This window comes from Dendropsophus ebraccatus, chromosome 14, assembly GCF_027789765.1.
Source record: "Dendropsophus ebraccatus isolate aDenEbr1 chromosome 14, aDenEbr1.pat, whole genome shotgun sequence".
Lineage (NCBI taxonomy): Eukaryota > Metazoa > Chordata > Amphibia > Anura > Hylidae > Dendropsophus > Dendropsophus ebraccatus.
Genome location: NC_091467.1, coordinates 8,670,167 through 8,681,175, shown reverse-complemented (window position 1 = coordinate 8,681,175; position 11,009 = coordinate 8,670,167). Strand labels below are relative to the sequence as shown.

General features: G+C 51.8%; 1 protein-coding gene across 1 annotated transcript; it reads right to left on the bottom strand.

Annotated features, from left to right (window-relative positions):
• Positions 1-1,421: 1,421 nt before the first annotated feature.
• STK35 (serine/threonine kinase 35) lies at positions 1,422-9,967 on the bottom strand. The gene is made up of 3 exons (XM_069952833.1): positions 9,347-9,967; positions 4,642-5,381; positions 1,422-1,563 (listed from the first exon to the last, which is right to left on the bottom strand). The coding sequence occupies exons 1-2, from the start codon at positions 9,789-9,791 to the stop codon at positions 4,657-4,659; spliced, it is 1,170 nt and encodes a 389-aa protein (XP_069808934.1). The 5' UTR covers positions 9,792-9,967; the 3' UTR covers positions 1,422-1,563; positions 4,642-4,656.
• Between the last annotated feature and the right edge of the window lie 1,042 nt (positions 9,968-11,009).

The window sequence follows — 11,009 nt, the reverse complement described above, 5'->3', positions numbered from 1 at the left end:
CCCATAAGAACAAGTGCCAAGAGGGTAGGGCAGGTCTACGGACAAGCCCTTTGCAGCAAGCAGTAAAGGGAAAGCTTCTGTGCTGGGTAAATAAAGCTGGTTCAGACAAGGTCCAGTTGCTTCCAGAAAAAAAAAACCTTCTGCCTTCCCTTACTGTAGTGATAGAAGCTCAGAAGCTCGACTGGGTTCACAGATCCAAGGTCCTCCACCTCAGAGACCCTTACACAACCCAAATAGTAACCAATGCATAGATTCAATGAGCTTAACCCCTTAAGTCCCATTTATAGCAGGTGAGCAGTCTGCAGTACAGCCCATCCAGTGAGGTGAAGAATCAGGGAAGGGGCAGTGTCAAGGGCTCAGGGGACTAGCAGGTAGCTGGGTGCTGGAAGCAAAAAGAAATAAGGCACAGTGTTCCAAAAACACAAGTGATAGTGAAGAGTGCAAGCGATACTCCCAGATTACAGATCAGGTCTCCCCGTCTAGCAATAGGCACTTCGGCATAAAAAAAAAAAAAAAAAAAACACACCTCCCCCCTCTGCATGCAGAAGTCAGGAAGATGGGGGTGTGGGGATAGGAGGCACAGGGAAGATGGGGCTCCATATACCCACTAGTCAGATTCCCTGAGACAATAAGTGCAGGACAGAGCAGTGCTGGGCGTAAGACGTGCTGACCCCTTTCCATCATCCACCCACAGGCGATATGTCTGAAGGGGAACAAGAGGTGGGGGGGGACATGGGAACAAGGGCACTGATGGGCCTGCCCACCCTATTTAAGAACATTCCCATCTTAAAGGGATTATCCAGCATTAGAAAAAACACAGCCACTTACTTCCAGAGACAGCACCGCTTGTCTGCAGGTCAGGTGTGCTTTCCGAATCAACTCCATTCACTTTAGTGGAACCAAATTGCAAAACCAGCACCCAAACTGGAGACAAAAGTGGTGCATTCTCTCGAACAAAGTGGCCATGTTTTTCTAACACTGGATAACCCCTTTAAGCCACAGATGTGGCTGTTAAGACGGCAGTGTCTTACATAGGATAGTCTAAAAGCGGCCACAGAACTGCTCACCCCATGTAAAGGAAAGGGGGCACAGACACGTTAAGTGCGACCCCCAACAGCTTACTATAACCCCCTAAACTACCAGCAAAGAAAGAGGGTAGTAACAGGCCACTATTCATTGCATAAAGTAATAACCTACAGTTCTGAGGACTCCATAATCCCTGCTGTTGCCTTCCCCCAGCTCTAGTGTTAATCATTGGTTTTTATTGCAGCCCCCTGGAAGTGAAGAGGATTTGGGGGGGGGGGGGGGGGGGGGGGGGGGGGGGGGGGGGGGGGGGGGGGGGGGGAGGTGGTGTAGAACGTAGGAGTCAAGTGCTCGGTAACACATTGTAACTAGCACCAGTGATCGCCGAGGAGCCACTGTTGTATTCTAGAACATTTATTAGGTGATCCAGTCTCTAGAGAGAGATCCAGGTGCGAACAGGCCAAGGGTGGGGGGAGGGGAGGATGTCGACATCTCCGGGTTTCGGGAAGACAGAACAAAAGCCTTGATCCCACTTTAAACCTGGAGGAAACAGAAGACAGAGTCAGATTAGAGGAGCAACATAAGTGTGTTCCATCACCATCTACCCTACTGTATGATACCGGCACAATCATGTTATGACCATGGTGAGAGGGAAGAAACGGTCATCATGGCCGACAGTATCACATGACAGAGCACAACTATTAAGAGTATTGGGCATCAGTAGATTCTTCGAAAACCCTTAAACAGCCAATAGGCCCTTCAGCAGGAGACCTAACATGGACAAGGATCATCATCAGATGATAGGCGGACATTTAAGCCATGATAATTCTCTTTCCCTGACAAGGTTAAAAGGGGTTATCCAGCGCCACAAAAACATGGCCACTTTCCCCCTACTGTTGTCTCCAGTTTGGGTGGAGTTTTGAAACTCAGTTCCATTGACGTAAATGGAGCTTAATTGCAAACCGCACCTGAACTGGAGACAACAGTAGGGGGAAAAGTGGCCATGTTTTTGTAGCGCTGGATAACCCCTTTGAAGAAAACCTGACAATTTTACGCTGCCCCAACCACAAGTAATAAGGGAGCGGTTCTCTGGACCCACAGGCCTTGATTGACAGATCTTTTGGTTATAGAAGAGAGCAGTCAAAGCGAGCAAGAATTCAATTTGGCAACAATATCCAAACCTAAACGCTTTGTATTTGATTCCCTGCAGCTGCAGAAGTTGGATGGAGCCCTAGGGAGTCCCGGAAATCATGGATAGAGCCTATGGCCGTATCCACCAGGACTCCCTAGGGTGGCGGAGAATCAAATGCAGATCGTTCAGGTTTGGATAATGTTGTCGAACCTGAACATTAAGTTGAGGAGCCACTAGGGACCGCCCCTATGACTGTTCAGACAGCAGGAAAGTGATGAAAGGTTATCCCCAAGATTAACACTTAACCATTCTTCCCATCTGATCAATGAGGTCCAAATGCCTAAAGACCCCCATTGATTGTGAGAGTAGGGTACCATAGCAGGACAAAGGAGATGGCAATGGCAGGTCATGTACACTGTGCACCAGTAGTTCAAGTGACAAGGGACCCATAATTATACACACATTGATATTGAGATAGATATATATATAGATATATTATATATATATATAGATATATTATATATATATATAGATATATTATATATATATATAGATATATTATATATATATATATAGATATATTATATATATATATAGATATATTATATATATATATATAGATATATTATATATATATATATATATATATATATATATAGATATATTATATATATATATATATATATATAGATATATTATATATATATATATATATATATATAGATATATTATATATATATATATATATATATAGATATATTATATATATATATATATATATATAGATATATTATATATATATATATATATAGATATATTATATATATATATATATAGATATATTATATATATATATAGATATATTATATATATATATATATAGATATATTATATATATATATATATATATAGATATATTATATATATATATATATAGATATAGATATATTATATATATATATATATAGATATATTATATATATATATATATAGATATAATATATATATATATATATAGATATATTATATATATATATATAGATATAATATATATATATATATATATATATATATATATATATATATATATATATATATATATATATATATATAGATATATATATATAGATATATATATAGATATAATTATATCAATCATACATATACACACACCCTATCCTGTAGGTAGGCAATGTTATATTCTGGGTAACCCCTTTAACAGCCCCTTGTAGAGGCCCCTTTACCTTACTGAAATTATTTTAGTCAGTCCCAGCACCCCTATATCCACTTTATCCTACAAATATCCTGAAACGCAGGAGTGATGGATTCAGATGGTTTTCTGTACAGGAAATTACTTTGACGTTATAATCTCTAGCGTCTGGGGAGGCTGCGTTCCTGCGGAGAACCTGCTCCTGTCCGTGCACCATATGGACCGAGGCTGCACTACAGGCCTGGGAATGATATCCACACATTCCTGCGGTCCATGTGATCAGCCCCAGGCAGAGATTGTTCCCTGGGACAGGCAACATGTAAAGATAGAGGCAGACCGAGGACTGCAACCAACACATCATAGAAGACCGTGCAGGGGTGACGGGGGGGGGGGGGGGGGGGGGGGGATCTTTTCTGTTGGGAATAAAAACCCTCTAGTAGAAATGTAAAAGAGGCAGATGCCTTTGGACTGTGACCCCTATGAACCCCAACTGTGTACACAGATGGGTGTTAATTTTAACAAGACCACGCACTTTAGATGTGACGACCCTATACGTCACCTGTGTTACAGAACGGAGGAGGCGGCTGCGCGGCTCGGCCTTAATGACTGGGTGACCCACTTATGAGCTGCTCCATGTGACATGATAGGAAAAAAAGGTTTCCCAGCACGTGTGGAGGGGGCACCGCGGCACAGACAGCCTGGCACAAGCATGTGAGGATTAGGACAGAGTGAGGAGGGGGGGGGGGGGGGGGGGGGGTCGGTGTGCAGGAATGTGCAGAGATGGCAGCTCTCAGGAAGCAGATGTACACCAAGCACGATCCACCCCTCACCCCCCCAGGCTCTGGGCAAGTTATATAAGCTGCATTAGTGAAGCATGAATGGAGTGCAAAACCTCTGCGGACGCGTTCAAGAGCTGTGCAGTGCCACGTTTCACCAGCAGGGGATGTTTATTACCAAACAGCAGCAGCAACCGCTTAGTAATCCACACGCCTATCTTTCCCTTACAGCAGGGATGGGAAACAGCCTTCGGCTGTCCAGGCATGATGGAAATTGGAGTTTTGCAACAGCTGAAGGGCCAAAAGTTCCCCATCCCTGACTTACAATGGTGTTCACCGACCTGTGGCTCTCCAGCTGTTGTAGAACTAACTCCCATCATGCAACAGCTAGAACCACAGCTAGGTGTGGAGTTCTATGCACCCATCACATTGCAGAGCTATAGAGCACAACAAGTGGCTGCCCCTATTTGTAGTGCAATGTGGTAAACGCTTGCACTTACCAAATAAAGGGTGCCCTAAGCGGCACAAGTGACTTGGTCCATCCGGGTCTCCAGCTCAAACGCGTCTGGCCGATCCTGTGGATTAGCAGCCAGCATGTCTTTAAGCAGCTGTCTGATACCTTCTGACATGGAAGTCCTGCGTTTCTGCGGGATGTGAAGCTCCATCTTTGGGTTCTCTAGCAGCGCTTCCCCCACAGGGACAATCTCGCTGCCCTGCTTTATGTAGGTCCCCAGCAGCTCCTTCTTTGTCTCAGCATCAACAAAAGTGATCCGCTCGATCATAGCCCAGATGATGATGCCCAAGGCAAATATGTCCGCCTTCGCTGTGTAGTGTCCCTCCCACACCTCCGGTGCCATGTAAAAGTCAGAGCCGCAGGCCGACGACAGCCAATACTTGTTGACGTTGACCGTCTTGTTCTCGTTTCCGCCTCCCTCGGAGCTCTTTTTCCCTTGGGCTGTAAGTCCAGCGCAAACTTTACTGAGGCCGAAGTCAGCCACTTTGAGCACTGGGGAGCCGGATTCTTCTGTGATCAGGATATTGTCCGGTTTCAGGTCCCGGTGAACAATCTGGTTTTTGTGCAGGAAAGCAATGGCACTTGTCAGCTGAAGCATGAAGCTTTTGTTTGTGGCCGGGTCTGGGCGCCTGGACAGGACATACTGGTTGAGGTCTCCCCCTTCACAGAACTCCATGACAAACCATAAGTAACAAGCTTCCCCTGTGCAGCCCAAAATACGTTCCCCTACAGAGAAAAAGGAAAAAAATACATCAGTGATTCCACCATATAAAGTATACAGAGTACAGACAAAAGGAAAGAGCAGGCAAGTCTCCCATACTGATCCAGAGTTGCATCCAGTATTATACTCCAGAGCTGCACTCACTATTCTGCTGTGAGGTCACTGTGTACATACATTACTGATCCTGAGTCACATCCTGTATTATACTCCAGAGCTGCACTCACTATTCTGCTGTGAGGTCACTGTGTACAAACATTCCTGATCCTGAGTTACATCCTGTATTATACCCCAGAGCTGCACTCACTATTCTGCTGGTGGGGTCACTGTGTACGCACATTACTGATCCGGAGTTACATACTGTATTATACCTCAGAGCTGCACTCACCATTCTGCACAGCTCGTGTTATGTTATAGCTCAGTATAGCCATTCTGTATCACACCGGGGATGTCAGCCTATCCACATGTATCACTCACAGGGTATACCTGTTCCCTGGTGACCGCTCTCTAATAGATGTCAGTAATAGAGGCAGCTCAGCTGTTCCCTGGGGCAGAGATGTCAGGCTAAACAATTTATAGAAAGTGAAAGCACATGGGGCGATCCACTAGTCAGGGGCCACCATGACACTTAGTGATATAAGGGAATAGAGGTGACAGTGTGTATTATACAGAACGGGTCACCTCGAGCTCTGGTCAGAGATCAGACTGAGGGGGATTATGTGTAGTCACTGACCCTAATCTGGACATCATGTCCCACAGCTAGACGGATAAGCCGAACCTTCCTATGTCACCTCATCTGTCCCTCCCCGAGAGGTCACGTCCACATCCTATTCTGTCTATATCCCAATCAGTGAAAGTACAGAAAACAAACATGGCCGCCTTCCTCCAAAACAAACACCCCCTGCCCCTTCCTGGCTCAGTTCCCACACCTGACAGATGACTGCCTCCTGGGATCACCTGCATGCTACCACTGTGCACCGGCAGCCGCTCCAGACAAAGCACTGCCCTACATCCAGCACAGCACAAGGCCCCATGCCAACAGGGAACAGATGGCGTGACAAAGGCCGGGCCAAAGCAGAGACACTACAACTCTCAGCATGGACTGACAGTCTCAAGAGGGAAAGCAGCTGCATTAGACCCTCCCCCCCCCCAAACACATTGGATTTAAAAGTGCATTTCCCCTTTAAATGCCTTACACATGAATGTCCAACCCTCTGCCCTCACTACTGGCACCCTGGCAGACTTGACACCCGGTTCTGCCCACTTTACAGCCCTTATTAGTCTGATATGTCATAGGACAATAGCTCCCTGCCCAGCACAGGAACCCTCCTACCCACCCAGCAGCTGGCACCACTCCAGAGCCATGCCGCTGCATAACCCAGTATAGCCAGTATCCTGACCTGTAGGAGAACCACAGCAAGGCAGCCTATAGGAAGACTATACAGCAGCATATTACCCACAGGGGCAGGATTACAGGAGTTATATTCTTGTACATAGATGGCAGGTCGGCCACGTTTGAGTCCCTGCGGCCGCAGAAGTTGGATGCCGCCCTAGGAAGTCCTAGAAAACATGGAGAGTCTATGGCCTATGGCTGTATCTGCTCTCCTGGCAGCCGCAGGGAATCAAACTGACAGGTTCACTAACTCATCAATACTCCTTTAGGGGATTGCCAGGGGTTTGGGGGTAATTTCAGGAGTTGCCCTGGTAACCACTAACTCTCCAGTATCATCAATGGACCCAGTCCCACTACATCATACACCACCACATATATCAGGGCTCCCCCTGTACCCCCACACGTTTGCCCAGGCGCAGCTGCTAAACCCAATGCGCCCGCCATACCCTCGTCCTGTCCTCTTCTCCCCCAGGACAAGCTGACACCATCCTGTACCCTCGCCCCGGGTCCCCCGCCCTTTCCTCCAGGCCCAGCTGACTCTCCCATCCCTCTCCACTGGCTCCCTGTACTCACTCCTGTCGCTCCCCCCTTACCGGGCCTAGCTGACACCCCCGCACCCATCTCCTCTGGTTTCCCCAGCCCTCCCCTCTTGGCCCGGCTGACACCCCTGTACCCCTCTCTCTTAGCCACCTACCCCTCTTCCTGGGATTTCCCCTTCCTCCTCCCTAGGGCCCAGCTGCTGACACCCCCCTGTAGCCCTCTCCTCTCTTCCCCGACACCCCTTAGCCCCCCTCTTCCCCGACGCCCCCTGTACCCTCTTCACCGACGCCCCCTGTACCCTCTTCCCTGACGCCCCCTGTACCCTCTCCCTGGATTTTGCCTGCCCTCACCCCCAGGCACAGCTGACACTTTGTGTAATCTCTCCCCTGGCCCGGCTGCTTACACTCCCTATACCCCTGTCCAAGGCTCAGATGACACCCCCCATACCCTTCTACCCCCAGCTGCTGACTTCTCTTCGTTCGTCAGGCCTGATCTCTGGTCCCCCCGTACCCTCTCCGCAGGCCTGGCTGATAGCCTTCCATACCCCTCTCCTCAGGCCCCTTGTACCCTCTTGCCTCGCAGACACCCCCACCAGGCCTTATCCCTGAGCTCCCCCCGGGGCCCAATTTTCACTCACCCAGTGTCCCCCCTACCCTCTTCCAGGGCTGACACCCCCCTCCACTAGGCCTAATCTCCAAGCTCCCCCCTGCCCTCTCCTCTTGGCCCCTGTACTCTCTCCCAGTGGTGACACACCCCAACCAGGTCCTCTCCCTGGCTGATACACCCCGCTAGGCCCAATCCCCGATGCCCCTATACCCTTTCCCCCGGTAGGCCGCATCCCCGGGCTGTAGTAGCTCACCCTTCAGCGAGGTCTCCACCAGGCGCAGGTACAGCTGGCTGCTCTTTCTGTCCTCTCCTCCCAGTCCTCCCGGTCCCCCCTGCCCTCTCCCCCCCCCCCCCCGGTCCCCCCCTGCCTTCTTCCCCCCCCCCCCGGCGGTCCCCCCCTGCCCTCTCCCCCCCCCCCGGTTCCCCCCTGCCCTCTCCCCGGTCCTCTCCCCCCGGTACGCCGCATCCCCGGGCTGTAGTAGCTCACCCTTCAGCGAGGTCTCCACCAGGCGCAGGTAGCTGGCTGCTCTTGTTGCCCTCTCCCCCCCCGGTCCCCCCTGCCCTCTCCCCCCCCCGGTAGGCCGCATCCCCGGGCTGTAGTAGCTCACCCTTCAGCGAGGTCTCCACCAGGCACAGGTAGAGCTGGCTGCTCTTTCTGTCCTCTCCTCCCAGTCCTCCCGGTCCCTCCTACCCTCTCCCCCCCGGTCCCCCCTGCCCTCTCCCCCCGCCCCCGGTCCCCCCTGCCCTCTCCCCCCGCCCCCACCTGCCCCTCTCCCCCCCCGCCCACCAGTCCCCCCTGCCCTCTCCCCCCCACCCTGCCCTCTCTCCCCCCCCCCCCCCAGTCCCCCCTGCCCTCTCTCCCCCAGTCCCCCCTGCCCCTCTCCTCCCCCCCCCCCAGCCCTCTCTTCCCCCCCCCCCAGTCCCCCTGCCCTCTCTTCCCCCCCCCCCCCCAGTCCCCCCCTGCCCTCTCTCCCCCCCCCCCCAGTCCCCCCCTGCCCCTCTCTCCCCCCCCCCAGTCCCCCTGCCCTCTCCCCCCGCCCCCAGTCCCCCCTGGCCCTCTCCCCCGCCCCCAGTCCCCCCTGCCCTCTCCCCCCCCCCCAGTCCCCCCTGCCCTCTCATATACCCCCCCCCCCCAGTCCCCCCTCCCCCCCGGTCCCTCCTGCCCTCTCCCCCCTCCCGGGTCCTTCCTGCCCTCTCCCCCCCCCGTCTCCCCCGGTCCTCTCCCCCAGTCCCCCCTGCCCTCTCCCCCCCCCCCAGTCCCCCCTGCCCTCTCATACCCCCCCCCCCCCAGTCCCCCCTCCCCCCCGGTCCCTCCTGCCCTCTCCCCCCTCCCGGTCCTTCCTGCCCTCTCCCCCCCGTCTCCCCCGGTCCTCTCCCCCGGTCCCCCCTGCCCTCTCCCCCGGTAGGCCGCATCCCCGGGCTGTAGTAGCTCACCCTTCAGCGAGGTCTCCACCAGGCGCAGGTAGAGCTGGCTGCTCTTGTTGCCGTGGCTCATCTTCTGGGCCAGGCCGTTCCTCTGCAGGACGCACTCCTCGAAGCGGACGATGTTGGGGTGGCGGCGGCGCAGGCTGGTCAGGGCCCAGAACTCGGACAGCGCCAGCTCCACGTTCTCCGGGGCGTCACAGCGGATCTTCTTCACGGCCACTCGGGCTCCGCTCTTCCGGGCCACGGCCTCGTACACCACCCCGTAGCTGCCGCGGCCTATCTCGGACAGTAAGCTGTAGCGGGGCCGCCGGGGCCTGCTGAGGAGCGCCGCCTCCTCCGGGGCCTCGGGCTTCACTATGCCGTTGACTGGCACGTTGAGGAGGGGGGCGGGGAGCCGTTCTCTCAGGGGCCGCACTCCGGGGCTTCTCCGGCGCTTTCTTTTGGCGGATTCCATGACGACTACTCCGCAGACCCGAAGCCCCTCATCCCTTCCCCGCTGTGGCTTGAGGGGCGCACGACAACCGGCAACGCTGAGAAGAATAACGGCAGAAAACAGGCCTCATGTCCTCCCTAGAGCCGAGCTCCCAGCCGGCTCCTCACACATTGAGTGGGGACTACCGGGGGGAGAACTACAGGAGACAAGGACTGAACCACTGCAGCACATACATGGGGGGGTGCGGCGACACTCCTGGATCCCACAAGCAGGCCTTACACCCAGCACACGTTTTCACATTAATAAAAGTAATCATATTATAAACAATTGTATTTATTGGTAAATGAAGGTACACATTTAGAACTTGATAAATACATATAAAATAATCAATTCCCCCCTATACACATGGTAAGTCCCAAACCTTTCAAAATGTAAACAGGGGACTGCCGGAACAAACCAAAACCTCCAGAAGGGGGGCGAAAGAGTCACATGTGGCGTGAAATTATGCATGTTGAATATCGGAAGAACGAGGTTGGAAAGAACGGGAAGAGGCGTACAGATAACGCCGGGAACCTGTATTGTCTGCCGGGTAGAAATCCGTGTGGGGAGCACCTGGGCTCCCCCTATTTCAGCTCTTAAGGCGGTCCCGGTCATGTGACCAAAATGCGCGGCTAATAAGATTTTGAGCAGGTGCTCCTCACACCGTGTGGTGTCATTGAGGCGCTCCATAGAAAGAGACCAGGGGCCACTCGCTGACAGCAAGCAGAGGTCTTACCACCGGTGAGGAGGGAAGTATAAACTCTAGTGCGAACCTGCATAACCTTTCTTTTATCACTAATTACGTATTATTAACTTTACTGTGGACAATTCCTTTAAATCAAGTACGGTAACTAGTAGTAATAAGAATAATGGTGTGTTTACACAGATTTATCTGGCAGATTTTTGAAGCCAAAGCCAGGAATGGATGTGAAAAGAGGAGAAATCTCAGGCTCTCTGGTCTGTTTCTGGCTTTGGCTTCAAATATCTGTCAGATAAATCTGTCTGTGTCAACGCACCCTAAATATTTGTAATTTCCCATACCCCCCCCCCCCCCCCCCCAGTCATTTATACATGGTCATATTATTAGTCTATAGCAGGGATGGGGAACCTTCAGACCTCCAATTGTTGCAAAACTACAACTCCCATCATGCCTGGACAGCCAAAGCTTTGATGGGAGTTGTAGTTTTGCAACAGCTGGAG

Coding starts and splice junctions, on each gene's coding strand:
- STK35 (XM_069952833.1), bottom strand. CDS start 9,791: ATGGAATCCGCCAAAAGAAAGCGCCGGAGAAGCCCCGGAGTGCGGCCC. Junction 5,382..9,346: donor GGTGGAGACCTCGCTGAAGG/GTGAGCTACTAC, acceptor TTTTCTCTGTAG/GGGAACGTATTTTGGGCTGC.